Raw genomic sequence first — 27,431 nt, 5'->3', positions numbered from 1 at the left:
CAGGAGGTCATATTTTCAAGCTTTTCTCCTCAACCACAAGGGCCAGAAACTTTTTTTTTAAATGAAAACTGAGATTCTCACTCAATCACCTGGCTTCTGGAGCTGGGGCTTTAAGGAAAGCACCAAATATTGCAAGGATCATGACAAAATCCTGAGAGTTTCAGCACTAGTTTTTAACATGTTTGGGTCTCTCCGAAGGGGTGGATGAGTCAATTGAGAGAGCCCAAGATTTTGAGGTAAGACTCCTGAGTTCTGTTCCTGGTTCTGCGTCACTATGTGGTTTTAGGTAAGTGTACCTCAATTTCTCTCTTGCCAAATTGGGCATGTGCAGGGAATGATGCTAATCTGTTTTGTTAAAGGGAGTTGCTCGGAACTTTAAAAAGCATCCACAGTCGGGGCCAGTTTTCTCCACACGTGGGGGTGCGCAGAACCTGTCCAGAAGTGTCACGGGGGGGCTGCTGGGGACTTGTGTACTTCTGAAAATTCTTTACATTCCCAAATGGGAACTGAGTCCCAGACAACTGCACCCTCTCCATATATCCTACAAAAAGCCCTTTGCAACAGAGATTCTTTTAAGGTTTACTTGGGTGTCAGCCTCTCACTGTGCCATCAACTGAGGCCTCTCTTGTTAGGCAGCATCGGAGGGGGGAAAACTTCCGTGTTATGCAGAAATTGTGGCAACAGGGTGTCAGTTGTCAAGAGCCCTAAGCTTTCAGTCAGTAGCAGCAGCTGCTGAGCAGCAGAGGTAGGTGGAGCAGCCTTGAGAGGGGTTTAGCTGAAATGCTTTTTTGCAATGGCTTGTTTTGCTGGAGGAGTTAAATGCAGTCTGTTCATCTGGGCCCGATCCAGCACTTAGTCCCAATCAGGATCAAGACCTTAAACAGCCCTGGGAAAACATCCATAATTTTAAAATTGTCCCAAACTGTCTGTCTTCCTTCCTAGCTGCAGGTTCAGTGCTAGTGTCCACGTTTTAAAATTGGAGCGGGTGCAGAGAAGAGCCACCAAAGCGATCTGAGCAGTGGAAAATGAGAGTCCGGTTAGCTCACCAAAAAGAAAAGGAAGCGGTGACTTGATTATGTTGTAACCTACTGGGCTCTAACGGGCTCTTCACTCCAGTGGTGAAAGATAGAACAAAAACCAATGGCTGGAAGTTAAAGCTGGACAAATTCCAAATAGAAATAAGGCAGGTTTTTAACTGGGAGGGAGATTGATCCGTGGAACAAACTCCTAAGGGAAGAGGTGGATTCTTCAGCTCCCAAAGTTTTCAGTCCAGATTGGCTGCCTTGCTGGCTGGTGCATTAGCCAAACTCAAGTTCTTGGGCTCAGTGGTAAATGGGTGAAATATGCAATGGTGTCTGCTATACAGGTCAGACCAGATAATGTAACAGTCCTTTCTGGCTTTAACCTCTGGGAATTCTACTTCCTGCATTACCCTGGTAAATTATTTCCCATTCCAGAGGCTTCAGCATCTGTCCTGATGCAGGAAACAGAACCATGTTTCAGCCCCTAGGTGAGGCGGTTGCTATGGCTGCGAACAGAGATGGACGAAGCCTTCGCTCTCTGTGCTGGATCGTCCTTTTCCCCTCCTACTTCCGTGAGATCCTGAGCTGTCAGACAGGAATGCCCTGAATTTGAGATTTGCCCAGCTGACAGTAGCTGAAGGGTGACACCCCCAGACTTGTTCTAGATGCAGTGGGACTGGCCTGGCTTGGGCAGAGACACGCATGACAGAAGGATGTTCCTGTCCAATCCAGGCTCCAGAGGCAGAGGCTGGCTGGTTTCCTTCTCTCTCATCTAGTTCTAAGCTCTGTATCAGTGTGGTTCTGTGCACAGAGCCAGCAGAAATGACCCTTTCAAACACGCAGCTGGGCTCCTGCCCATGCGTGCATGGGAGCCAGATCTGCCTAGAGTGACAAACTGCAGAGCCAACGCAGCTACAGGAGAGTGATCTGGAGTCTGCTCCTGTCAGTTGCCCCTGTGCATTACCCTTGATAGTAATGGGGCCATGCAGGGGTTACTGGGGGCATTGCTGGGGATGGGGATGGGGCAGCACAGGGGTTACTGAGGATAGAATTATTAGTGACTGGGTTCCTGACACTGCAGGGAAGCTTTTAATAAAAATCCAAGTTTTATTGCTATTCCTGCCAGGTTTGAAAATCCCCTTTGACAAAACAACTTCTGGGGCCTAAAATTAGAAGCAACAGGGTCCAGAGAGCAGCAGGAGACAGTGGATGCTGAAGCACAGGGCTGGGAGTCGGGACTCCTGAGTTCTACTCTCAGCTCTGGGAGGGCAGGCGGGCGGACGGATCTAGTGTTTAGAGCCGGAGGGAATAGGCTGGGGGACAGGACTCTGGGAGGGCAGTGTGGTCTAGTAGTGAGATTGAGCCAGGACTCCTGGGTCCTATTTCCAGCTCTGAGTGGGGGATGTGGTGGGGGTCCTTGCAGTGTAGTAATAATTGGGTCTACAAAGTTCCCGCTCTTGGGAGCCTCATTGGGAAAGTGGATAAAAGTTTATAAAGTGTCACAACAACTCAGGCTGATGGGAAGAGTTGTGAAAGGGAGACAGACAGAATTAGTCCAAACAAAAAAGCCTCCTGATACCTACCACTCAAGGACTGTGTTACGATCATGCCCGGTGAACAACAGGAGTGTGGGACCAGACATCAATGAAGTAAAAATGGGTGTGTCAGAAATCAGGCTTTCTGGGGGAACAAAATCCTGAGGGGATGGGCTAGGCCACCTATGTCTCCCTTTGGGGGTCCTTAAAAAAGAGATTTCTAGGGGAAAATACGGTTGTGGAAGAGGGAGCCACAGTGCAACAAGTGCTGAGGGGAAGGAGTGAACTTCATCGTCATGGCTGCCACCCCCACATGAGATGCACTATGACATGACTGGGCTTCCTTGTCCTGCTCCTAAGAGATGTCTGGGCCAGAGAGCGCGACCCAGATGACATCGCCACCTGCACTGGCTCTGGCTAAATCTCAACCCCACCTGGGATGTGAGACCATTTCTTCACCTGCCGCCTTCCCCGCCACGTCTTTTTCCTTCCCCATCACCTTCTCTTCCCTCCTTACGCCTTCTGGCAGAGCTGGCAGACTGTGTATTTTGCAACGCTGCTGAGTGTCTGTGGCCAGAGGCAGCTCAAAGCAATGCCCTAAACAGGCCAACGCTGGTACAAGTTTGCCAGGTCTGAGTGGCTGATCAGTACCTGCTGTGACTTTGTTTCTCCAGCAGGAAGGTGGCAACTGAGAGTCAACGCCAGAAGGAAAAGCTTCATCCCTTTCATCTTCTCTCCACTCTTGCATGTGCTTTTTTTTCTTTTCTGCATCTTTAATAAAAGGGCAAAGGGGTGTTTAATGAGCTGTTTGCTGTGGGACTAAGCAGGCTGATGTCTCTGGTTCCCAAAGCTTAATGTCAAATGGGCAGGGTCACGTTAACATCGTTCACTCGTTGGGCCCTTCTATTCCACCTAGATTAACACAACAGCTGTGAGCCAGGGACTGAACTAGGACTCAAGGCTTCTAGTCCCAGCTCTGCCACTAAATGACAGTGGGACCTCGGCCAAGGCTTTTGAATCTTGTTTCTCATTTTCCTCTCCTGGGGGTAGCACATTCCTACTTGTTGGGCTGGTGTCAGTGAGCTGGCCCTGGGAGATGCCCTGGTTGGGTGAAGCAGACACGATAGGCCCAGGCTGCTGGGAAGGGGTGTGAGTTGTTTCATTGTCCTAGCCAGTGATCCATGAAAGCTGCTGCAAATTACCTGTGTTCCACCTTGTAACCCTTTCCCTCACCCACGCGTGTGGGTGGCAGCGGGTCACAGCGACCCAGGGTTTGGCTGCATGGGGGTTAGTGCATAGCCTGGAACCCAGCACCTCTCCTATCCTGCCTGCATTAATCATAACTCCACCCACCTCTGGGGCAACCCAAACTCCCCCTTTAGGCAGCTGGTTTTCTTTCTCTTCCTGGCCTCCATCCGGGGCAGGGACAATGGATGAGATTGGGACCTCCCACCTCCTGGCACTCAACAGCTAGGGTGACATGAATGCAACAGGGCTCAGCCTTGCCAGACACTCACCCCCTGCTTGCCTGGTTACAGACAGGCACACAAGTGGAGTTACGCTGGGAAGACCAAACCTGGGAGTTTGCATCCAGCCCTGGGGAAGGCACATCAACGGTGGACTGGAGGGGGCAGGGATTCACTTTGTTGATAAAAAGTATTTCTCTGTCTGTGCTGTACTAGGGGCTGGCATCTGTTTGAGTGTGTGTGTGGAGGGGGGAAAGGGGCTGGGATACAGATCTCCTGGGTTCTATGGCCATTTCTGGGAGAGAAGTTTGGGATCCAGGACACTCGGGTTCTTCTTCGAGTGCTTGCTCATATCCATTCCAGGTAGGTGTGTGTGCGCCGCGTGCACGTTCGTTGGAAGATTTTTACCCTAGCAACACTCGGTGGGTCGGCTGGGTGCCCCCTGGAGTGGCGCCGCTATGGCGCCGGATAAATTACCCTGCCATTGCAGCCACCTTCAGTTCCTCTTATCGCCCTTGATCGTCACGTTGGAACAGTGGAGCGCAGCTTAGCTGACTCCTTGCCCTAGCTACTCGTAGTTCTCGTGTATATAGCTTATAGGTTATAAGGCCTTTTATATATACATTTATAACTCTTTACGTGTCTTTCGTTTCACTAGCGTAGCTTAGTTTAGTAATAGCGAGGGTTTTCGGGTGGCCCTTCCAACCAGGTGCCGGAGCCATGCCCAGTCACGGTTTTTAAATGTGGCTCGCTACCACAAGCGGATGCATAGGAGATCCGCACAACTTCTGTCTTGAGGTGCCTCGGGGAATAGCACTTCACAGTAAGTGCCCCATTTTGCAAGTTTAACGGAACAAATGGAGGGACTCTTCACTGTACCTCTCACCTTCGGCAACAAGCGCTCGGTCATCGGAGGGCAGAAGCGCTCGCTGCACGGGCCCCTCGGCATGCCAAGCCTCTCGACACCGGCCGTAACGGCCGCAGCCGAAGTATGACTTGGCACCGCTCCGTCTCTCCAAGGTCGAGAGAGCCCACGACGTCCTGCCAGTGCCTGCCAGCTCCCCGGCACGCGCTGTGGTTGAGCGTTCTGCTCGTCCTGCTCCGTGCCACTGCACCGAGCCTGAAGAGCTAATCTAAGTCGGATCGCCCTGCACGACCCTGCATAGGCACCAATTGACATCGGGTCTTCGATTCCAGTCCCACGGGTAGATCGGAATCAGTGGTGACAGTCCCACACGCGCCGTGGTTGAGCTCCCTGCTCCTGCTGCTTTCGTGCCAACTGCACCGCAGCCTGAGAGCTCATCTAAGTCGGATCGCCCGGCACCGACACCTGCCAAGGCACCGACAATGTCGGCACTGTCGATCCTGGTCCCACAAGGGCCGTCGAATCCAGTGCCTGACTGCTCCCCGGCGCACGCCATGGTTGAGCTCCCTGCTCCTGCTGCTTCCGTGCAAACTGCACCACAGCCAGAGAACTTGTCTAAGTCGGATCGCCCGGCACCGACACCTGCCAAGGCACTGATGACGTCGGCACCGTCGATCCCAGTCCCACGAGGGCTGTCGAATCCGGGGCCTGACAGCTCCCCAGTACGCGCTGTGGTTGGGCTTACTGTTCCCTCCATGCTGGAGACATTCTCAATGGTGAGGGATCTCATTGCCATGACAGAGTAGATGCTGCCTGAACCCCCAGCACCACCGGTGCGGGTAATACAGTCTCTTAGCAAGCCTCCCTTGATACGACCATCCTCTGTCGGCACAGCAGAGCGGCACTGTTCATGATCACGGTCCCTCCAGGTCCCGTCGGCACTCCCGCTCCCGACGCCACTTGCAGTCCCGACGCTGTTCTCCTTGGTACCAGTCGCACTTGCCGCACCGGTCAGTGTCCCATTCACCAACCCGCTAATCTTGGCACCGTTCCAGCTCCCAGCACCGCTACAGGCACCGTGATTCCCATAGCCGCTCCCGATCTCGAGATCTTGGTCGATCTCCCGGCACCGCTCTGGTCGCAGGTCCGGATCTCGTTTCAGGTACCGGTACGCCTTCTGGTACCGGTCCCCAGTTCCGAGTTGGGCAAGGTACGGTAGAGTCAGAGACTCTGCCCATGATTTTTCAGCACCTCCATGGCCATCCAGACACGCATCAGTGTCTTCCCACGTGGACAGCTCTTATGCTCAGGACCGTGATTCTGATGTGCTCACCAACAACCTGAGAGCCCATCAGGACCTCCTAAGGAGGGTAGCACTCAGTGTGGACCTCCAGGTGCAGGAGGTCCCTGAGGTATGGGACCCGGTAGTGGACATTCTATCGGCGGTTGCCCCACTAGAGGGGCCCTACCCATTTATTCGGACCATCCAGGCGAATGCCGATATTCTATGGAGGGTATGGCTACTTACCCGAGATCTCTCGCGCAGCTCATGGTCCTCGGTCCATACCTTGCTTCGCATCATGCTCTGGTTCAACAGTCTGAGATGCTGCAGCTCTGGCTCAGCGTTTTACATTCTGCCACATTTCACTCCGACCCAACTGCCTACATAAGCTGAGAATCACCTAACGGAATGGATAAGAGCCAATCAAACAGCCTTGCTTAGCCCCTATAATTATAACACCTGGGATGACGGTGGATAAGTTTATGGAGCTTCTCCATCAAGACTCCCGCCAAGAGTTCACTGCCCTCTTGGAGAAGGGAAAAAGGTGGCCAGAGCTTCCCTCCAAGGCCTCGTTACCATGAGGAGCATCTCATGGCTTCAGGTTTCAAAACCTCCGGCCGGAGCTGCAGTTACCATTCAGACTTATCATTTGATGGTAAAAAGGCCTCTTTGTGGTGAAGTCAACCCAGGCTGCAAAGCCTGAAGGACAACAGGGTCCTAATGCGCCTCTCTCGCGTGCATACGCGACGACCTAATGCAGGCCTTTCCATCCCCAGCCACACCGCCATACTCTGTGCCTAGCCACAGATAGGACTTTGGCAGACGGTGCGGCTGAGGTGGTCACAGACGACCGTCAGGACCCCTAGAGGGCCAAGATCAAGGTCCCTCGCAATCATCACCGGGACCAAAGACGAACTTTCAAAGGTGCGCCCTGAGGGTGAACCAGTGCGTACCAGTTACAGGCGGGATCCCACTCCTACTTCCTCTTGGCGTGGTCCCCAGTTAACTCCAGTTCGCTGGTCCTACACATGGTGGAGTATGGGTACCCACCTCCAATTTGCTCCAACCCTGTCCCTCTTCAGGGACTCCTCTCAAGAGCAATTCCTCTTACAAGAGGTGCAGACGCCGATGGACGAAAAGGGGCAAGGAGCTTTACTCTTGTTATTCCCTAATCTCCCAAGTTGTACGGCGGTCTCAGACCTATCCTAGACCTACGAGGACTCAACCAGTTTATGATAAGGTTGAAGTTGCGCATGGTATCCCTGGGAACCATTATCCCGTCTTTGGATCCTGGAGAGACTGGTATGCCTCCCTCGATATGAAGGACGCGTACTTTCACATCGCCATCTTCCCTCTGCACAGGAGATACCTCCCTTTCTAGCCAACTGTCGGTACTTCCAGTTTACGGTCCTGCTGTTTGGCCTTTCTACCAGCCCCACGGGCATTAACCAAGTGTATGGCCGTTAGCACCATCCACCTCCGCCGACGTCAGATATGTGTTTTCCGTATCTGGACGATTGGCTTATCCGAGGAGACTCCGAGACACAAGTCACTCAGCATGTGGGCATCGTCAAGGACCTATTCACACGTCTAGGCCTGATGATCACTATGGAAACATCCACTCTGGTTCCCATGCAGAGGTTAAACTTCCTAGGAGCTATCCTGGACTCCGACCTAGCCGGAGCCTGCTTACCACAGCCGGCAGTTTCAGGCGATGGCATCAATCATCCGAGGTCTGCAGACTTTCCCAACGACCTCAGGCTCGCACTTGTCTTGGTCTCCTGGGTCCCATGGCTGCCTGCAAGTTTGTAACCAAACACGCCAAGCTCCGCCCTCTGTCCTCTCCAAGTTTGGCTCAAATCGGCGTACTGCCGGGACAGGGCCCAGTGGTCACGATAGTCACCATTCCCTCGAGCACCCTAGCTCCCTAGAATGGTGGCTAACCCCTCCCTGGTGTGGTGCAGGATGCCGTTCCATCCGCCCCAGCCCTCAACTGTCCCTGACGACGGACGCGTCATCTCTTGGCTCAGGTGCTCACCTCAGTCACCTTCGAGCTTAAGGCCTTTGGTCTTCTCAGGAGCTGGCGTTCCACATCAATGTCCAAAAATGAGAGCAGTCCTCCTGGCGTTGCCAGGGGTTCTCAGCAGCAGCTGCGAGGCCGTGGTGTCTCAGTGTTACAGCCAACACGATGGCCATGTGCTACATAAACAACCAGGGAGAGACATGGTCCTCCTCCTTTTTGTCAGGAGGCCATCCATCTCTGGGACTTTTGCATAGCCTACTCGATAAATTCTAGTAGCGTCCTTTCTCCCAGGCGTTCGGAACGCCTTGCCGCTTCGACTCAGCAAGTCTTTCCTGTCTCACGAGTGGTCGCTCTGCCCGATGTTGATGCATTCTGTTTCCAGAAGTGGGGGAATTTTTGCCCCATAGACCTGTTCGCTTACCGTGAGAACAGAAATGTCCGAGGTTCTGCTTCTTCCAAGGTCTCTCCCCGGGATCGATCTCGGGCGTTTTGCTCATGCCATGGAAGGGCCAACTCCTTTATGCCTTCCCACCGTTCCCCTGGCTCATTGGGTCCTGCTCAGACTTCGCAGGGGCAGGGCGCGCATCATCATGATCACTCCAGCACGTGGTCCAGGCAGCACTGATACACCACGTTGCTCGATCCTGTCAATAGCCAACCAATTACCCTGCCACTCCACCCAGACCTCATAACTCAGGACCACCACAGCGGGCTTCCGACATACTGGTATGTCCGTTCCTCCCTGCTCACTATTTCTTCAGTCCGTTAAGGAAAGGGAAATGCATGGAGCAGGCGCAGCCCCGAAGATTAGAAGCGAGCTAGCGCGAATGACCCTAATCGCCGCGAAGGTGTACTCTGCAGGGGCCTTTATAGCTCTGGGTGGAGGATCAGAGCAAGCCTTGCCTTAGCCCCGTTATAATATAATAAACTGTGTGACGGTGGATAGTTTATGGAGACTTCTCCATCAAGACTCCGCCAAGAGTTCACGCCCTCTTGGAGGAAGGGGAAAAAGGTAGCCGGAGTCCGTCCAGACTCGTTACCTGGGAGGCATTCATGGCTTCAGGGTTTCAACCTCCGGCGGAGTGGCAGTATTACCATCAAACTTACCATTTGATGGGTAAGGGGCTCTTTTGATGAAGTCAACCAAGGCGCAAAAGCCTGAAGGACAACAGAGGTCCTGACTGTGCTCTCTCGGTGTGCAAACGCTGACGACCTACTCAGGCATTCGCGTCCCCAGTCACACCGCCGTACTCATGTGCTAGCCAACAGACAGGACTTTGGCAAGACGGCCGGCTGAGTGGTTGCAGAATGAACCGTCAGACCTAAGGGCCAAGATCGGGTCCTTCGACAATCCACCACGGGACCAAAGATGAACTTTCGAAGGTCGCCTGAGGCAGCGTACAGGTCAGCGGCGATGCCATCCTAAATCCTCTTGTAGGTCCCAGTTACTTAGTTCGCTCTGACTCTACACATGGGAATATGAGGTACCACCTCCATTTGTTCAACCATGTCCCTCTTCAGAGATCTCTCAAGCGCAATTCCTCTTACAGAGGTGCAGACGCCGATGGACGAATGGCAAGGGTTTTACTCCCTATCCCTATCCAAATCTACGGAGGTCTCAGACTATCCTAACCTACGAGGACTTCAACCAGTTATGATAAGGTTGACATTGGCTGGATTCTGGGAACATTTCTGTCCTTGGATCTGGAGACCTGGATATCCACCCTCGATATGAGGATGCGTACTTTCACATGCCATCTTCCATCTTCTCTCTTGGAGCAAGCACTCGAAGAAGAAAAGATGGTTACTCACCTTTGTAACTGTTGTTCTTCGAGATGTGTTGCTCATATTCATTCCAAACCCACCCTCCTTCCCCTCTGTCGGAGTAGCCGGCAAGAAGGAACTGAAGGGTGGCTGGGCCGGCAGGGGTATATATCCGGTGCCATAGCCGAGTGTTGCTAGGGTAAAAATCTTCCGACGAATGTGCACGCGGCGCGCGCACACCTAACTGGAATGGATATGAGCAACATATCTCGAAGAGCAACAGTTACAAAGGTGAGTAACCGTCTTTTCTGTTCCCTTAAAAACAACCATTGGGGAGTCTAATCCCTCCCCTCCTCTGTGCTCCAGTAACTTGACCCTGGGGAGATGTTATTTTTAAACCTCCCATTGAGCCAGATTATTTGTATTCTTCCAGTTATTTTTAACTTCCCTGCAGGGAGCAATGAATCCATCCAGAGCAAAGGGACCTGATGGCCATGGACCTCTAAGCCCCAGGGACCCACTGCTTCCTGGACTGGCATAAAAGAGCCAAGATCTCTTTGCATCCTGTGCCCACAACCACCTGGAACCCAGGACTCCTGGCTCCCTGAACCGCTCCCCTCCCAAGCCTCTTTGCTGTTCTGCGATCAATGCTGCTGTGAGGTAAAGGTGCCCCCGGCAGCCTGCTCGTGAGTGGGGTTTGCAATGACCCTGTTTCACGCGTCCTGAATGTGATCGGGGGCTGGATTGGGGTCTGGTCCATTCCCAACTTTGTATCTGTCCTGGATCCAGCTGGCACCGGATCAGACTGTGTGGCAGTCTCAGAAGAGGTACCCCAGGGGTGAGCCAGGCCCTTGACTTGTCATGGAGGGGCAGGGGTAGCTGGCATAGGGGGGGATGGGGAGGGAAGGGGAATGTTTCTGCATGGAACAAGACTGAAAAGGCACTGGGAGCCAGGACTCCTGGGTTTTATCCCTGGCTCTGGGAGGGGAGTGGGGTCTAGTGGTTACAGCAGGGGGGTTGGGGGCTGAGAGTCCAGATTCCTTGGTTTTTTACCCTGCTCTAGAAAGGAAAATGGAGTCTAGTGGTTAGAGCAGGGGGCTGGAAATCAGTGGGACCTTGGGCATATCCCTTACCTGCTCTGTGCCTCAGTTTCCCTATCTATAAAATAGCAATAAAGGCAAGAAGCTCCTTGCCTGGGGAGTTGGGAAGTAAAATTAATCTCTGCAAAATGCTCTGAGATGCATCAGTCATGTAGGTAAACCTTCTCCCCCACCCCACCCCACCCCAAACTGGGTGATGGTGGGTGTGGAGTCTGGGAGCAGGAAGAGGTAGTGGGGAGGAGAGTGGGACACCCTCCCTAGGGGTCCCATAAAGGTGGAGGTCTCTAAATACCAGGATGGAAATCTCATTATTGCCCTGTAGCAGCCCCCACCCCGTGCCACTTGGGGGAGCACTCCTGGGGGGTGTCCTTGTTTCACATGCCTACCTCCATCTGGATTCTTGTGGGAGAGGAAGGATCCCAGGTCTCAGCCAGGGAGAAACACTGACCCACTCATGTGGGGATGGGGTATGTACATGCTGCATCCCAGACACACTGTGAATGACTGGGTCCTTGGATGCCCCCCCTTGCCCTGAAGCTCCATGGCCCCTCCCCAACACAGCCCCCTCTGCCCTGGGTCCAAGAGCCCCCTCCCTCACCCTGGAGCACCCCCGGGACTCACTACAGTTTTCTCTTTCTCCCTGCCCAGGACCAGCTCCCCCATCCCACTGTCGAATTGGGGAGCCCCGCATACAGGGACCGCGGGGGATGGCAGCAGCTTGGAGCCCGATCCTCCTGCTGCTGCTGCTGTGGGGCCAGCTGGCAGGTGGGTGCCAGGGGAATGGGGAAGCTAGTCTGGCCCCACTGGGAGATCGATGGGGGAAAAGGGGGTGTCATCAAATGGTTAATGTGTGTCCCAGTGCCCTGCTTCCCCTCTAACCTAGACCAGTGGTTTTCAAACCTTTTGTACTGGTGACCCCTTTCACACAGCGAGCCGCTGAGTGTGACCTCCCCCTTATAAATTAAAAAGGGGGGTAACTGTGAGCCCTGTGGAACTGACAGCTCACAATGTCCCTGTGACCTGCTGAGGGCTCATGACCCCCAGTTTGAGAACCGCTGCACTAGCCCCCATTCCCTTCCCTGAGCCAAGGGTAGAACCCAGGAGTCCTGACTGCTAGCCCCTATCCTCTAACCATTAGACTGCCCTGCCCTCCCTGAGCCAGGGATAGAACCCAGGAGTCCTGGCTGCTATTGTCCATGAGCTCCAGCTCCCCACTGGTCCTGTTCATTTCTAGGGGGCAGGAGCATTCCCTTCCAGGCACAGACCAGCTGCCCCCACTTTGGGCTCCACACTCCTGTCTGGCTCCTGCTGACCAGCCCCTTTCTCCTCTACAGCCTCCCAGCACTGGGCCCTGTGCCGGCCCGGCCTGCTGTCCGCTCGCCACCCTGTGCTGGGCTTCTGGGAGCAGATCCGCCCAGGCTCGGGCTGTGCTAGCCGGGGGCGCTCAGCCTCGGGCCAGGAGGTGCATATACTCATCCTAGGGGGGCCAGTGGAGAGGATGGGGGCCAGACAGGTAGGTGGGAGGGAGTGACCCTGCCCTGTCCTCTTCCAGCCTCACCCTGGGCCCCCCACCTCAGCCCCATTGCCCCCTGTCCCATCCTGTGCCTTCTCCCTGCTCTCTACCCCAGCTCCACCATTTCACCCCCTGCCCTCCATCCTGTCCCCTTCAATCTGCCCCACCTTCCTGGTCTCTGCCCTCTGCCCCACCCCCTACCTTCTACCTTGGCCCTTTCACCCCTCCTCACTACCTGCCCCTACCCTGTACCCCCACCCTCCCCCGTTCCATCTGCCTCACCCCCTCGCTTCCTGTCCTTCATCTTGTACTCCCACCCTACCTTCTGCCCCTCCACTCTGCACCCCACAGCCTTGCCCCCTGCTCTGCATCCCACATGCCTCCCTTCCAGACTGTGCCCCATGCCCCCTCCTCCAGTCCTGTCCCCAGCTCTATACTCCTGCTTCCTGTCCCTGCCACCCCCCATCCCAACCCCTTGGCCTGTGCCCCCACCACACCCCTTCCCCCAACCCTGCTGCCTCACCCCCTGCCCTCACCACAATGTGCCCCCTCTCCTCTAGCCTCGCCTCCCACTCCCTGGTGCCCCAGCCCCTCAGCCAGCTACATGCCTGCCCTGTGCCCCACACACCTCCCCTCCCCTGCAGCCCCCACACCCTTCCCTGTGCCCCCAGCTCCATGGCCTTGGCCTCTCCCCTTTGGGCCTGAAGCCCCTAATGCAGGGCCCTCTGCTCCCTCCCAGGTGAGCCTAGAATTGGGCCCAGCCCCTGCTGGCAGAGCCCCCATCTTTGTGCTCAGCTCCCTGGCGCCTGTGGTCTGGAGCCTCCAGACAGCCCAGGTGGCTCTTGGGGAGCAATGGACCTTCCAGGTGAGGGGGGCGGTTGTGGGGCTCGGGTGTGGGGGGCTATGGGAGGGGAAGGTGGGAAGGGGGTGTAAGAGGGCTGCGAGGGGAAGTCGGACATCAGGGCAGTTGGGGGAGGGTGGGGCAAGCAGTGAGGGTGGAGGAGGTATGGGAGGATTGGGGCAGGTGGGGAGCGGAGCTGGCACGGGTGTGGGAGGGAAGTGTGGGGCCAGCAATGGGGATTGGAGGAGAGGAGGGCTGTGGTGGATGAGGGGGATGGAGGTAGCTGTGGCAAGGGCAGGTGAGCAGTGGGGGTGATGGAGGGGTGGGAAGGGGGGGCTGGAGGTCACTTCTTTGGACTGGGGCTGGAGCAGGGTCTCTGGATGTTGGGCAGGGGATGGGGTGCAGAGGGGCAGGGTGGGGGATGGGGAATTGGGAGCTTTTGGAGGAAGAGGAGTTTGATCCCAGGGGAAGTCAGAGGAGTGGGGTGAGTGGAGGGTGGCTGGATGGGGGAGGGGCTTTCAGGTCAAAGGGCAGCAGGGTTGGGGGGTTCTGGCCAGGGGCAGTGGGGGTGGGGGCACAGGTGGGAAGGCCGAGGTATTGATGGTTGGAGGATCCTCCCCCCGACTGTTACCCCTGGGGCTAGGAGGTGTGAGGAACCCAGGAGTCCTGTGGGGGCTGGGAGCGATGGGGACCTGAGGTGGGAGTGGGGGATATGTGGCACCTCATCAAGGGATGGGATGTCCATTCTTCTGGTGACCCCTCACCATTATGCCCCCCCTACAGGTCTCCCCGGGGTCCAGACTCTCGGCCCTTGGGGGTGTCACTGTCACTGAGACCCAGCTGCCCCAGACTCCCCGAGGGCTCCTACGCTGGGCCCATGAGGAACACGGCGGGGTCAGCTCCCTGGCTGCGTATCGGGGTGTCAACATGGTCTATGTGCAGCTGGGAGACGGTATGGGGGGCTGGGAATTGGACCCCCATGTCAATGGGGGGAAGGGCTCCATGGGATGTGGGGATCAGATCCTTATGTCAGTGGGGGGAGGGGACGCAGGGTGCTGGGGATCGGACCCCATTTCAGTGGGGGAGGGGACCTCGGGCATTAGAACCAGCCCCATGTGCCTGAGGGAGGGAATTCCAGGGAAATATTGGGGGATTTACCCCAGGAATCCCCCATTCCTTAAGGGACCTCTGGGGTTAACCCTCCCAACCTCCCCAGCCCCTCTGCATTCTCGCTCCCAGATGGGGTCTCGCCAGGCACCTGCAAACTTTGCAGGAACTTTCTCTCCCCGACCCACTTCGCTTCCAACCTCCGACCACGGCCCCTGTGGGGCTGCCTGACCTCTGACCGCCCTTTGGACCCTGAAGTTCACGTCATCTTCTCCAAAGGAGCCAGGCCCCGGTACGAACCATACATCAGAGCATCCTCTGGGGCTGGGATGGCGGGAGGCTGTGGGTCGGGATGGAGGGGCACCAGCAAAGCTGGGGCAGGGGGGAGCCCAGAGCTGGGATAACTGGCGGGGGGGTGCTACGCATCAGGATTGAGGGGGGCTGGGGAGAGCCCACATTAAGGACAGAGGGGGCTTTGAGACAGGATAGAAGGGCACTGGGAGAGCTGGGGGGGTGGGGGCTTCACCTCTTTTGCTGCTCAACCGCATGGCAGGAAATGCCCAGCCCAGTTGATGGGGGGTGGGTCCTGCTGTGTCTCCAGGCCCCCAGACCATCTCACTGTGAAGCTCCAAGCACCTGGAGGCTGCTGCTCCCCCCGGCGGGAGCTGATCGTGGTGCTGAAGAGTGAGTCTGCCACTAGCTGGCTGGTCCGAATCCCCCACATGGCCGGGCGCCTGCGAGTCCTGGTAAGAGAAGGGCTCCCTGGGGATAGGAGAGGGGTTACAGGGCCAGGAACAGCCCCCTCATCCACAACCCCTCCATGCACATGCTCCCCTGTGACCCTTCCCTGCCTCCCTCCCTCCCAGTCTCTCCCCCCTGACTCTGACCCTGACCTTGACCCTTTGGCCTGCTGCCCCATGGCATCTTCTGAGTCCTCATGACCTTTAACCTCTCATCTGGTTTCTCCTCTCAGACCCAGCCCCCTCTGGCTTGGTGTCCCTTGTTGCCAAGGTGAACCCAGGAGTCCTGGCGTCCAGCTCAGCTCCACTGGTTCCAAGCTCCCTGGCTCCTGACTCAGTGGCTGGGGTGGAGTTGCCCCTCTCTGGAACTTCCCAGCCACTCCTTGCGCTGACACCTTGTTCACCTGGTGCTGCTCATTTTTATAGCGTTACCCATGATGCCCTGCTCCAGCCTCAGCCTGATCACCCTGAGCTGGAGCAGGGTCCAGGTTGACCTTGGGCTCTGTCATTCTGCCCTGCCCCCCATTTTCTTACAGGCATCCCACGAGGTCTCGGTCAGCGGCACAGAACCAGAACTGGACCTGACTGTGAGCAGCAGCATGTCCCTGGGCCTGGCCTATGCCAGTGACCCCATGGCCTGGGCAATGGAGCAGGGACTGCCTGGGGTCACATCTTACACAGAGGCCAAGCAGGTGAACAGGTTCCTGGTCATTGTAGGGCTAGATGGTAGGTGACTCCTTAGGGGGCAGGGAATGGGCACAGGGTGCAATGCCAAGGGAGGGCCATTAGGGGGTCCACCTGACTCAGACCCTGCCCCACTCCCAGTGCAGGGGGAACTGGGAGCTGCAGCTCTGCCCTGTGGCCCCCTCCCCCCAGGCACAGACAGACCCTTGGTGGCCCCCAGTGGTGGGAGAGGCTCATGCCCCAGACGATGCCCTCAGGGCTGGCATGTCTGTCCTTCCCAGGGCACCATTACATCTAAAACCCCAGTGCCATGGTGAAAGGGGGGGCGGGTGGGAATATGGGGACTAGGACACAGAGCTTGGCAGTTCTCAAACCAGCCAGCAGGGGGCAGACTTGCGCTCTCTCTTTCTCTCATGTCCCCTTACCCTGTTCACCACCCTGCCCTGCTTCCTCCTTCCTCTCTGCTCCCTCACTCTGTTTCTCCTGCTAGGGAAAGCCAAGGCCCCCCACCCCTCCATCGCGCTCCCCAGACCCGCCAAGATCTCCCCCATGGTCTGGGAGAGAAGCTGGGCAGCCCCAGGAGATGGGAGAACTGTGAGGCTGGCGGGAGCTCTGTCTGTGGTGTGTCTGAGCGAGAGGGTGGCTGTTTATGTCAACAAGGACATGCTCCAGGTGAGGAATCCCCTTGTATAAACAGTTCCTTGAGGGTAACACTAGGCGGCGCGGTGCTGCAGGGAGTGTGGTGGGGGCTCAGTAGGGGGTGCTCTCCCCTCGCAGTCAGTGCTGGCCCCAGGGCGGCACTAGGGGGTGCTGTGCTGTGGGGAGTCAGGTGGCGGCTCAGCAGGAGGTGCCATCCCCTCCCAGTCAGTGCTGGCCCCGGAGAAGCGCTAGGGGGCGTTGTACTGCAGGGAGCAGGTGGAGGGCTCAGTAGGGGGCGCTCTCCCCTCCCAGTCAATGCTGGCCCCGGGGTGACACTAGGGGGCGTTGTGCTGCAGGGAGCGTGGTGGGGGCTAAGCAGGGGGCGCTCTCCCCTCCCAGTCAGTGCTGGCCGCAGTGTGGTGCTAGGGGGCGCTGTGCTGCAGGGGGCTCAGCAGGGGGCGCTCTCCCCTCCCAGTCAGTGCTGGTTGTATCAGTTTCATACTCTCCCCCTACCCGCCTGGGCCAGGCTGCCAGACTCTCCCCAGCCCGAGTGACCCTGCGGGACCCCAGCTGTGCAGCCCAGTCCAATGGCACCCACTTCCTGCTGGAGTCCTCCCTGGCCAGCTGCGGTGCCCTGCGCATCCCGGCCCTGGACCCCACCTCGGGCGTTGGGCGGTACCAGAACACGGTGAGCCAGGGGATAGGGGGCACAATGTGGGGCTGAGAGTGAATGGGAGGGGGGAGATGTGAAGTGAAAGTGTCTGGGGGTCTGCAAAGGGGCTAGAATGTTAGGGGAGTTAGGGGAGAGGAGCAGGACAGAGCCAATGGGGGCTGGGGAACAGGGTGACTCTAGGAGACTGGAACTGGGGAAGAGTGGGAGAAGTGAGGACTGGGAAGGCTGAGGTTAATGGGAGGACTGGGGAAACTGGAATTCTGTGGGGCTGGGAGAGTTGGTCCTGGCTCTGCCTCCACCATCCCGGGGCGCTGGGGTCTCGTCTGATGCCCCCATGTTTCTGATTGTGCCGGTCGCTCCCCACCCCTTCTCTCACTTTCCCCTCCCCCCAGGTGGTGCTCTGGGGCAGCGGGCCAGGGGCAGCGCCCGGGGGTCCCCCGCTCCCGGTGGGACAGACTGAAGATAGCTCGGAGTCCATTGAGGTGGGCGAGGGGGGAGGGGAGGCGAGGCGTCTTTGGCCAGGTGATTCTGGCACCACTGTGGGGCAGGGCCCTCAGATCTTTTCAGTGGGGAAGGACCTGGGATTGGTGGGTTCCCTCTCAAACTATTGGGAGCAGCTCAAAGTGGGAGAGCACGCTGGGCCCGCTCCAAACCCCCCTGAGCTGGATTGGGGGTTCCTGGCTCCCAAGGGCTCCTGGCTCAGTGGGGACTGGGCAGCAGCCGTGGGGAGATGGAGAGCCTTGGCTGGGGAGGTGTCCTAGGGTTTGGGAAGACTGGGATAACTGGGGAGTGTCTAGGACTGGAGTTCTGGAGGTTGGTCCCCATATCCCCTATCCCGCCCCACACCCTCTGCTTCTCTCCCACAGTTCTCTTGCTCCTCCCCAGCCCTGAGTGAACCATCCCGCTCTGCTGAGCCCATCCCAGATCTGCCCGTCCACCTGGGCCGTGTCTTGCTCAGCCTGGAGGTCTACAGCTCCGAGGCCTTTGCCAAGGCCCAGGGACCCTGCACGGTGTTGGCCAACAGCCGCGTCTTTGTAGAAGTAACTGGGAGGGAGGCACCATCCAGCCCCATGGCACTGGGATCCCCCTCCCCTCTGCCCCAGCAAGCCTGGGGCTTTGCCCAGGGCCACATCATCTTCGGGAGGGCAGATCTCTGAGGGGCTGCGCTAGCCAGGTACCCTGCCCCCCCCCCGGCTGGTTAACCTGCTGGAGCTGTGGGATCCTCTCCCTCAGGCCTCTTCAAAACCCACAGGGGGATTGCTCCAGGCTGTGGGGCAGGAGCTGTGGAGAAAGTTACAGTATTAACCTGGCAGGAGGTGAGATTGGTGGTGTTAGAGCAGGGGGCAGGATATCTGGGTTCTATCCCCAGTTCTGGGAGGGGAGCAGGATCAGGGATTAGAATGAGGGTGGGTGCCAGGACTCCTGGGTTCCAGGCTTGGGGGTGAGATCATGTTTGTGGAGTGGGACCCAGCTGGCCTGAGGCATCCATCCCCTCCTGAGCTCTCCCCAACCCTCTGTGCAGGCTGCTCTGGCTGCCTTCGACCCTCGACTCAGCTTCAGCATCCGCCTCTGCTTCCTCTCGCCAAGCTCCTCCTCCTCGCAGGACTCACCGTACACCTTGGTGCGGGGGGGCTGCCCAGCCCACCCCGATGTCTCTCTGCACCCACCCCACAAGGGGGCTGCAGACCCGGCCTTGCCCCCCGGCTCCCAGGAGCTGCAGCGCCTCAGTTTCCTGCTCCGGCCCCTCTACAACGACTCCATCCAATTCCTGCACTGCCGCCTGGCCCTCTGCACCCAGGAGCCCCAGGGCCAGGCTGGGGCCTATGGGGGCGCCCTCCCCAAGGTCTGTACCGCGCTGCCAGATGCCACCCCTGCTGGATGGAATCCAGCCTGCTCTACTGTGTGTGGCTCTAGCCTGCAGACCACCGGGGGGATAAAAGCCCAGCTACTGTTGCAGCAAAGGGGGGTCTCCTTTAGCTCAGGCGGCAGCATGAACTGGCCCCAGTTCTATCCTTGCCTCCAGGGTTGTGTCCTAGGCTGGATTTCTACTCTGGGCTGCAGGCAATGCTGGGAGCACCTGGAGGACAGGGGCTGAATCCCCCAGGCCAGTACAATGATCCCTGCTGGGGGGGAAGTGTCCCAGGGGGCCAACTCTGCCTGCGGGGTCAATGCTGCAGGGGCTGCTCTGGGAGTAGAATGGAGTCTAGTGTTTACAGGGCCAGGCCCCCTGGCTTCCATTCCCCTAGAGTCAGGACTCTTGGCCACAGTTGTGACCCCTGGCAAGCAGCTGGGGGTGGAGGGGCAGATGTTCTCTGGGACAAATCAATGTCAATCTACACCAGTTAGAACCAGCGTGGCTGGACTCAGGAAGGGGGTGGGACCCCAGGGCTGGGACCAGTAGGGTGGAGGGAGGGGCTGGGGCTGGGATTTGGAAGGTTGGGGGAGGGGTGAGCATCCAGTACTGGGAGGAGGTGCCTGTCTGAGCCTTGTCAGTTTCAGTGTGGGCCCCACGCTGGGGCATGCCCTAGCAGCCACGTGGGGGAGCCGGGCAGCAGGCGGTTCCAGCACACCTTCACCAAGCCCATCATCGTAACGGTGGGGCACCTGGCCAGAGCCACCAAACCCACCCCAGGAACAGGTGAGACCTGGGACGGGCTGGGGCTGGTTATGAGAGCAGGCACAGAGACTGCAACATACCAAGGCCCTGATGCAATCGCCCTGCAGTGCAGCGCCCCTTAGCACTGGGCTGGGAACTGGGGTGAGCGCTGACTGCCAGGGGAGAGCGCCCCCTAGAGGAGATATGGGGCTGTCTCCATCATTCTCTCAAAGTGTTTCTGGCTTCCTTGTCCTCTCGCCGCAGATCCCTTTCCAGTGCCCTTTCCTCTGGCTGGCAGGAGGGGGAAGGCACTGAAGGAGGCACCCCAGCCAGAGCAGGGAGACACACCCCCTGGTAAGAGATGCCCTGTCAATATCACCCCCTCAAGCCACCTGGTGGCCCACTTGCCTTGCAAGCTGCAGAGAGCACATAGCTCCCCTGGGGTTCAGTGGGAACAGAGGGCATGCTGGGAATCAGGATTCCTGGGTTCTATTCCCTGTTTGGGGGCGGGGGGGGCTATTGGGTGACAGCAAGGTGGAGGAGGAGTCTGGGAGCCTGGACTCCTGGGTTCCCCCCACCAGCACTGGCTCTCCGCTCCTGGGGGTGGCTGTGGGGCTCACTCTCCTCATTCCCCACAGCCCCCCTTCCGCAGGGCCTGGAGCTGCCCACCGTGGTGGGCATCGTCTTCTCAGCTTTCATCATTGGCGTCTCTCTCACTGGGGGGCTCTGGCTCATTCACTCCAGGACAGGTAGGAGTGGCCGTCGGTTGAGGTGGGGGTCAGGAGATGGATGGTGCCCCTGTTGATCCAGTTGCTGCCTATACCTCACCCCCCACCCCCCGCTGGACCAGTGGTTCCTTCCTAGTCAATACATTTGGGGGTGGGAGTGGGCTTGTCATGTGTCACGTGTGTGTGTGTGGGGGGGAACCAGGGGACTCCACAGGAATCCTCCTCTGTACCCCAGAGTCTAAAGCTACCAGCATCCCCAGAGCCCCAGGCAAAAACCCCCTTAACTCTGGGAGGAGACTGGGGGTGGGTGGGTCTTGGAGCCAGAACTCTTGAGTTCTGTCCCAGCTCTGGGTGGGGAGTGGCATCTAGTGGGTTAGAGCAGGGAGGGGCTGAGACCCAGGACTCCTGTGGGGCTAAGGGTTTGAGCAGATTGAGAGTCAGGATGTTGAAGGGTTACTGATTCCTAGCCCCCATCCCAAAAATGACCCTTGGCACTCTGCCATCCCCAGCCCTTTCTCCTAAGCTCTGACAGCCCCATTCCTGGCCCCAGGATTCACACCAGGGGCTTTCCTTCTAGTGAAGCCTCCCCCAGGTGCTTGGTCTGTCTTGTGACAAGTTCCACAGATAGCCTGCAGGATTCCCTGCCACGAGGTCTAAGGGCTTAGCTGGTGTCAAATAAAACTGGCTGTCTATAGCTAATAAGTGGGGTGGCAAAGGCAGTGTGGGATGAATCCAGGCAGCAGATGACACTCAAAGGATGGGAGAGGCAACGGATTCAGGCTTAATCCTTGTTTCTTGCTATGAGCCGGTGGTACTCCTTGCCACAAGGGCTCTGTGAAGTTGGGAGTTTAGCAGGGTTCAGGGAGGGATTTGATGGTTCGACTATGAATGAGAACAATCCGGAGACACCAGCATGGCTGCCAGGCATACTCCGGTGCACGGTTATGGGAGCAAGGGGGAGGGTTGGGAGTATGGGACACACAGGGGGCAGAGTTGGGGCAGAGCAGGCACTAGGGACTGAAAAGTGAACTCTGCAGCTCAAGCACCCTCTGAGGCTGCCTGGGAAATACCCCCCCCAGTGGAGGAAGGTGGTACCGCAAGTATGGAGATGGGGCCCCAGTCCTGTGTGGGGCTGCGTGTATGGAAATCCCCCAGCCTGAGTGGGATTCCCTGCCACAGGGTGGAACGTTGAGCCATGTGGGATGAATTGAGTTGTGGTGCATGGTGGACATAGGGGGTGGTGGTGGAATGAGAGCATGGGGTGGATAGGGGAGCGCTCCACTGACCCATCTATCTATCTGCCTCTGGCAGCTCACAGGGGCCTCCCTGTCCGTGTTCTTGGGAATACGCTGGCACTAGCCACACCATCACCACCTGCCGGCGCCCGGCCCTGTGGCTCCCGGGATCAGCAGCCCATCGGACTCTGCTCAGCACAGCCAGGGAGGTCACTTGGGGAAGGGCCTCTCCACCTGGCCCGAAGGGCCCCCTCCCTGTGACTGGCAGCCAGGGGGTGGCAGGCCTCGCCCAGGCTGGAAGTGGCATCGGGGCTGCGGTGCCAGCTGTGGCTAGTGTTTGCACTTTCTAGGTATAAATGTGACTGCAGAGGACGTGCCGGTGCCGCTGTGTGTTATTGCTCGCGGTGTCGCTGCTGCCAGGGGCCTGGACGCAGGCTGCTTTCCGCTCACATCCTTTAATTCTCTGCCGGCAGCCGGAGGAGGGTTACAGCGACGGGCTGAGGAACCATCTCTGCTTACTGGGGCACAGGACAGATCTCAGCTCACATCTCTCCCCTGCGTCTGGGTCGGGGGCTGCAGCTCACAGCTCACCCCTCTCTCTCCCCTAGCCCAGCCCCCTGGGGAGATGCTCATGCAGGAAGCCAGATGCAGAGAAGTCCCACGGCAACCAGACTGGTGCTCCCACCTCACCCCAAACAGTGCCCCTGACTGTCCCACTGTGCCCACCTTCAGCCATGGGGGGACCCAGGGTCTGGCTGGCAAGAGGGGCCCACTAAGGGCAGGCAGCTGAATCCTCCTCCTGCTCCATCACATGGTGGCTGTAGGCCCCCGCAGCACCTTCCAGGCAACAGGGGGCAGGGCGTGATGGCAGCTTGGGGGATGATCCAGGAGGCCCCTCAGCTCTGGGGTTTCTCCTCTGACCTCCACAGCTCCTCCTGCAGGCCAAGTGTCCTGGGCCCCGCCTGCCTGGTCCCTAGCGGAGGGCACCCAGCGACTGGCTGCCCCCGGGGCTGTGGAAGAGCCCGTGGGTCTCCTGGTGGCGCCGCAGGTCCACTTTGCGCTGGAAGCCCTTGGGGCACAGGGAGCAGGCGAAGGGCTTGTGCCCCGAGTGCTTGCGGCTGTGGGTGATGAGGTTGGAGCTCTGGCTGAAGGCTTTGCCACACAGCTGGCATTTGTGAGGCTTCTCACCTGAAGGAGGGGGGAGAGGTTAGGGCTGGGGCTGCAGGAGGGGCAGCAGAGAGCCCCAGAACTCACCCAGGGAAGGACTGGAAGGACTCTAGAGTAGCAGGGCCCCCACCTATCTCGCCAGCCATGGGCCCAGGGCCCCAGAAAGCCACGGGCCCAAGGCCCCCACCTACCCGGCCAGCCATGGGCCCAGCTCAGCCTGGATCTATGGTCATGGGGTCGATGCTTGCACCCCTGTGACCCCAGTCACCTGCCATTCCCTGATCAGGCCACTAGGTGGTGCAGTTGCTCCATGGAGTTGCGCGGGGGAGGGACGGGAGGCTGGAGCAGGCGCGAGGCAGCAGTTTGTCCAGGGCAGGACTTGGGGCAAGTGCACCAAATGTCCCGCTGTTCAGGTGGGCAGCAGATCCCGGCCCTCAGCCGCGGCCCCTGCAGTCCCAGCCCTGGGCTCCCGCCAGCTCTGCCAGTGCCCCCCAATCCCGATCTGCAGCCCCTGCAGTCCCAGCCCTGGGCTCCTGTCCCCCAGCTCTGCCAGTGCCCCCCAATCCCGACCCGCAGCCTCTGCAGTCCCGGCCCTGGGCTCCTGTCCCCCAGCTCTGCCAGTGCCCCCCAATCCCGACCCGCAGCCTCTGCAGTCCCGGCCCTGGGCTCCCCCCAGCTCTGCCAGTGCCCCCCAATCCCGACCGCACCGCTGCAGGTCACCGCCTGCGCTCCTGTCCCCCACTCTGCCAGTGCCCCCCAATCCGCCGCAGCCTCTGCAGTCCCGGCCCTGGCTCGTCCCCCAGCTCTGCCAGTGCCCCCAAATCCGACCCGCAGCTTCTGCAGTCCCGGCCTGGGCTCCCCCAGTCTGCCAGTGCCCCCATCCCGACCGCAGCCTCTGCAGTCCCGGCCCTGGCTCCTTCCCCAGCTCTGCCAGTGCCCCCAATCCGACCCGCAGCCTCTGCAGTCCCGGCCCTGGGCTCCCGCCCAGCTCTGCAGTGCCCCAATCCCGACGCCGCAGCCTCTGCAGTCCCGGCCTGGGCTCCCCCAGCTCTGCAGTGCCCCCAATCCGACCCCAGCCTCTGCAGTCCCGCCCTGGCTCCCCCAGCTCTGCCGAGTGCCCCCCAATCCCGACCGCAGCCTCTGCAGTCCCGCCCTGGGCTCCCGCCAGCTCTGCCAGTGCCCCCAGTCCCGACCCGCAGCCCGCGTCCAGCCCTGGGCTCCTGGTCCCCCAGCTCTGCAGTGCCCCCAATCCGACCCGCAGCCTCTCATCGCCGGCTGGGCTCCCCCAGCTCTGCCAGTGCCCCCAGTCCCGACCGCAGCCCACTGCAGTCCGCCCTGGGCTCCCCCAGCTCTGCAGTGCCCCAGTCCCGACCCGCCAGCCCTGCATCCCGGCCCTGGGCTCGTCCACTCTGCAGTGCCCCCCAGTCCCGACCCGCAGCCACTGCAGTCCCAGCCCTGGGCTCCCGCCAGCTCTGCCAGTGCCCCCCAGTCCCGACCCGCAGCCCCTGCAGTCCCGGCCCTGGGCTCCCGCCAGCTCTGCCAGTGCCCCCCAGTCCCGACCCGCAGCCCCTGCAGTCCCGGCCCTGGGCTCCCCCCAGCTCTGTCAGTGCCCCCCAATCCCGACCCGCAGCCCCTGCAGTCCCAGCCCTGGGCTCCTGCCAGCTCTGCCAGTGCCCCCCAGTCCCGATCTGCAGCCCCTGGAGTCCCGGCCCTGAGCTCCTGCCAGCTCTGCCAGTGCCCCCTCAATCTCAACTCGCAGCCCCTGCTGTCCCGGCCCTGGGCTCCTGCCCCCCAGCTCTGCCAGTGCCCCCTCAATCCGGACTCGCAGCCCCTGCTGTCTCTGCCCTGGGCTCCTGCCCCTCAGCTCGCCTGGGGTCCCTCAATCCCGACTCACAGCCCCTGCTGTCCCGACCCTGACCCCCAGCTTGCCCAGTGCCCCCAATCCTGACCCACAGCCCCTGCTGTCCTAGCTGTGGGATCCCCTCCCTAATCTCTGCCAATGCCCCTGTCGTGAGGGTTGGGGGAGTCCGAGCCAGCTGCCCCTCACCTGTGTGGATGAAGGTGTGTTTCTTCATGTCGGATTTCTGGTGGAAGCGTTTCCCGCAGAAGGGGCAGGGGAAGGGGCGCGTGTCCGAGTGGATGAGCAGGTGGGTGGAGAGTGTGGACGAGCGCTTGAACTGCTTCCCGCAGATCCGGCAGGGGAAGCTCCTCACCTGCAGGGAGACCTGTCAGCTGGGGCCTGGGGGGAAGAGGGGGAGGGGACAGAGGACTGCAGAACCCCCCGACCTCCTCCAGTGGCCTCCCCCATAGAACCCAGCCTTTTCACCCCAACCCCATGGCACCTTGCCAGTCCCCGTCAGTGTTAGCTCCATGGCTGTCCCCTGCCCAAATGGATGCCCATCCAGCCCCCCAAAGCCCCTCACTGCTGCAAAAGATCCACCTCTAAACCTCCATTTGTATATCATGTTCCACCTCACCCCCCACCAGGCCTCACCCACCTCTGGCTTCCCTTTGCCCGGGCTGGGAGGGGCAGGCTGGTGCTGCAGGCCACCCGGGTGGCCACACATCCCCCATGGGGCCACGTGGCTGCAGAGCGTTGAGCATTTCAGGTGTCTGCTGAGGCGCTGGGCTCCAGGGAGGCCCTGCAGGTGGGGACAGAAATGGGGTCAACGTGGGGAGCCTGCCCCAAATGTATGGGCTGGAATTGGTGGTGGCCATGTAGGGCGGGGCTGAGACTGCCTCAAACTCATCACAGCAGTGACGGAACCCAGCCCATCCGGTGCCTGGACGTTTGCTGGGGCCAGCCTGTGTCGCTTCCCTTTGTTCTACAGCCATCCTCTCGTGACACTGAGCGGGAAACCTCACAATTACCTCCCCCCTCTGCCCACAATCCGACACTGGGTAAAGGGCCGGCCGGGCAGCCCCTGGCAGGGACGGGGCTCTGTTAGCTACCAGCCCCCTCCACCCAAGCATGGTGAGTTTCCACTACACAGCACGGCAGCACCGAGCGCCCCCTATGGAAACAGAGCCACCAACACTGGGCCCTGCACAGAGTGCGACACTCCCTGGTCACACTCTAAACAGACACAGATTGGAAGGGTAAACTGAGGCACAGCGGGAGGGGAGGAACTCACCCAAGCAGATCAGAGAACCCTGGTCCTCAAGTCCTAGTCTGGTGTTTTGTCCACTAGGTCACTCTGTCTGCCTGCCCCAGAGACCCCCCTCCCAGCTGTCCCCTCTGCTTACAGACCTCTAGCATCCTGTGGGGTGGGTCAGTTCAGCCACTACAATGCCAGCGGGGCTGGGAAATGGCGCTGGGATGATACAGATGCACTGAGAAAGGGGCTCAGACCTCCCCCAAACTCATGACACTCACGGAGGCCACCACAGAGCCAGCAGCTGGGCTCAGCTCACAGCCCCAAGCCAACCCCCTGAGTGCAAGCAGGGCTTCGGCTGTCAGACTCAGTGGGGTCGGAGCTGGCCCTGCTGGGGTGAAAGGCTTGTGCTGTGTTTGCTCTGATGGGTCCACAGCTGGGTCCTCACCCGCCGACCCCCCAGGTGCATCATTGAGCCAAGGGTGCTGGGTATCGGGCTCACGATGGGTCGCCCCCTGCGCCCCCAGTGATGGTGCCCCACAGGCCAGGCGATACTGCACACAGAGGGCAGGAGCGGCTGGGCAGGTTGGTAAAGGTGCCCCAGGGCAGCGCCAGAGCCTGGCATATGGGGCAGTGCAGCCCCACACTGGGAAGCACCAGGCTGGGTGCGAGGAGAGGGCTTCACTCAGCTCTGTTTAAAGGTGGGGGTGGGAATGGGACACAGGGGCCTTTCCTCTCTAGGGGGCACCAACTCCCATCTTGCCCCAGGGTAGGACTAGCTGGCTCAGGGGTCAGGGAATGGGACATGGGGCCTTGACCCTCTAGGGGGTGCTGGATCTGATCCTGCCCGAGCTGGCAGTGGCAGGCAGTGGTGCCTGCGTGAAGTGAGGAGGGAAGGATTCTCCATCCAGTTCCCAGGGGCAGGAGCCTCCAAACAACCCCATTGCTGGCAGCCCTGAGGGGAGGCCAAGCACTGGATGGGGATGGATGGCTAAAAGTAGCCAGCCAATCAGGCAGCAGCATAGACAGCTGCAGCAGCACAGCAGCCAGCAAACAGAGCTGTAAACAGCGGAGTTTCAGAGGGAGTTTACAGGGGGAGGTTGCGGGGGAGACTAAGAGACCTAGGCCGAGGAACTGATAGGTTAGTTAAGGGAGTGGCCTGTTGGGAGTTTGTTTTGTGTTTCTTGGACTAGCAGGTTTTAGGTGGGAAGGCTATGACCAATCCAGAGGCAGCAGTGAAAGACACAATGAGGATGACTGGATGTGGAAGCTGCGGCATGTACATGATCCTGGAGGGGTACCTGAAAAGAGTTTTGTCTGCATGAAGTGCTGCCTGATAGAGCTGATGGAAGAAAA

General features: G+C 59.1%; 3 protein-coding genes across 4 annotated transcripts in view; 2 read left to right on the top strand and 1 right to left on the bottom strand.

Moving 5' to 3' along the window:
• The window catches only part of MAP2K7 (mitogen-activated protein kinase kinase 7), a 63,116-nt gene extending 62,838 nt beyond the window's left edge, over nt 1-278 (top strand). Inside the window, exon 14 of the transcript XR_012654912.1 lies at nt 199-278. The gene's annotated coding sequence lies outside the window, so the exon portion shown is untranslated. The remainder of the gene's footprint in view (nt 1-198) is intronic.
• Nucleotides 244-22,120, top strand: LOC116825424 (transforming growth factor beta receptor type 3-like). 2 transcript variants are annotated; one of them, XM_032781426.2, is made up of 18 exons: nt 244-286; nt 10,412-10,617; nt 11,706-11,822; nt 12,392-12,570; nt 13,310-13,435; nt 14,195-14,363; nt 14,651-14,810; nt 15,120-15,264; nt 15,795-15,984; nt 16,433-16,614; nt 17,108-17,269; nt 17,647-17,736; nt 18,121-18,294; nt 18,777-19,097; nt 19,754-19,892; nt 20,115-20,204; nt 20,489-20,599; nt 21,890-22,120. In XM_032781426.2, exons 3-18 carry the CDS (start codon nt 11,765-11,767, stop codon nt 22,072-22,074), a joined length of 2,481 nt encoding a protein of 826 aa, XP_032637317.1. In that variant the 5' UTR covers nt 244-286; nt 10,412-10,617; nt 11,706-11,764; the 3' UTR covers nt 22,075-22,120. The 2 variants fall into 2 exon arrangements, with proteins under 2 accessions (XP_032637317.1, XP_074917288.1); XM_075061187.1 differs by lacking the exons at nt 19,754-19,892; nt 21,890-22,120 and having other exon boundaries at nt 20,489-20,565.
• Nucleotides 22,121-22,252: 132 nt separating this feature from the next.
• The window catches only part of LOC116825426 (uncharacterized), a 12,868-nt gene continuing 7,689 nt past the window's right edge, over nt 22,253-27,431 (bottom strand). Inside the window, exons 5-7 of the mRNA XM_032781436.2 lie at nt 25,479-25,622; nt 25,028-25,193; nt 22,253-23,001 (exon numbers count right to left, since the gene is read on the bottom strand). Of these exons, the coding sequence (XP_032637327.1) occupies nt 22,787-23,001; nt 25,028-25,193; nt 25,479-25,622 (525 nt within the window). The 3' untranslated portion in view covers nt 22,253-22,786. The remainder of the gene's footprint in view (nt 23,002-25,027; nt 25,194-25,478; nt 25,623-27,431) is intronic.

The sequence above is a fragment of the Chelonoidis abingdonii genome, chromosome 26 (genome assembly GCF_003597395.2).
Source record: "Chelonoidis abingdonii isolate Lonesome George chromosome 26, CheloAbing_2.0, whole genome shotgun sequence".
NCBI lineage: Eukaryota > Metazoa > Chordata > Testudines > Testudinidae > Chelonoidis > Chelonoidis abingdonii.
This window is presented reverse-complemented; position numbering and strand designations above follow the sequence as displayed.

Excerpts from the sequence above, each read along its gene's own strand:
- LOC116825424 (XM_032781426.2), top strand. The coding sequence starts at position 11,765 with ATGGCAGCAGCTTGGAGCCCGATCCTCCTGCTGCTGCTGCTGTGGGGC. Across the intron at positions 15,985-16,432 it reads GGTCATTGTAGGGCTAGATG|GGAAAGCCAAGGCCCCCCAC; the intron begins GTAGGTGACTCC and ends TTCTCCTGCTAG. Across the intron at positions 20,600-21,889 it reads GCTCATTCACTCCAGGACAG|CTCACAGGGGCCTCCCTGTC; the intron begins GTAGGAGTGGCC and ends TGCCTCTGGCAG.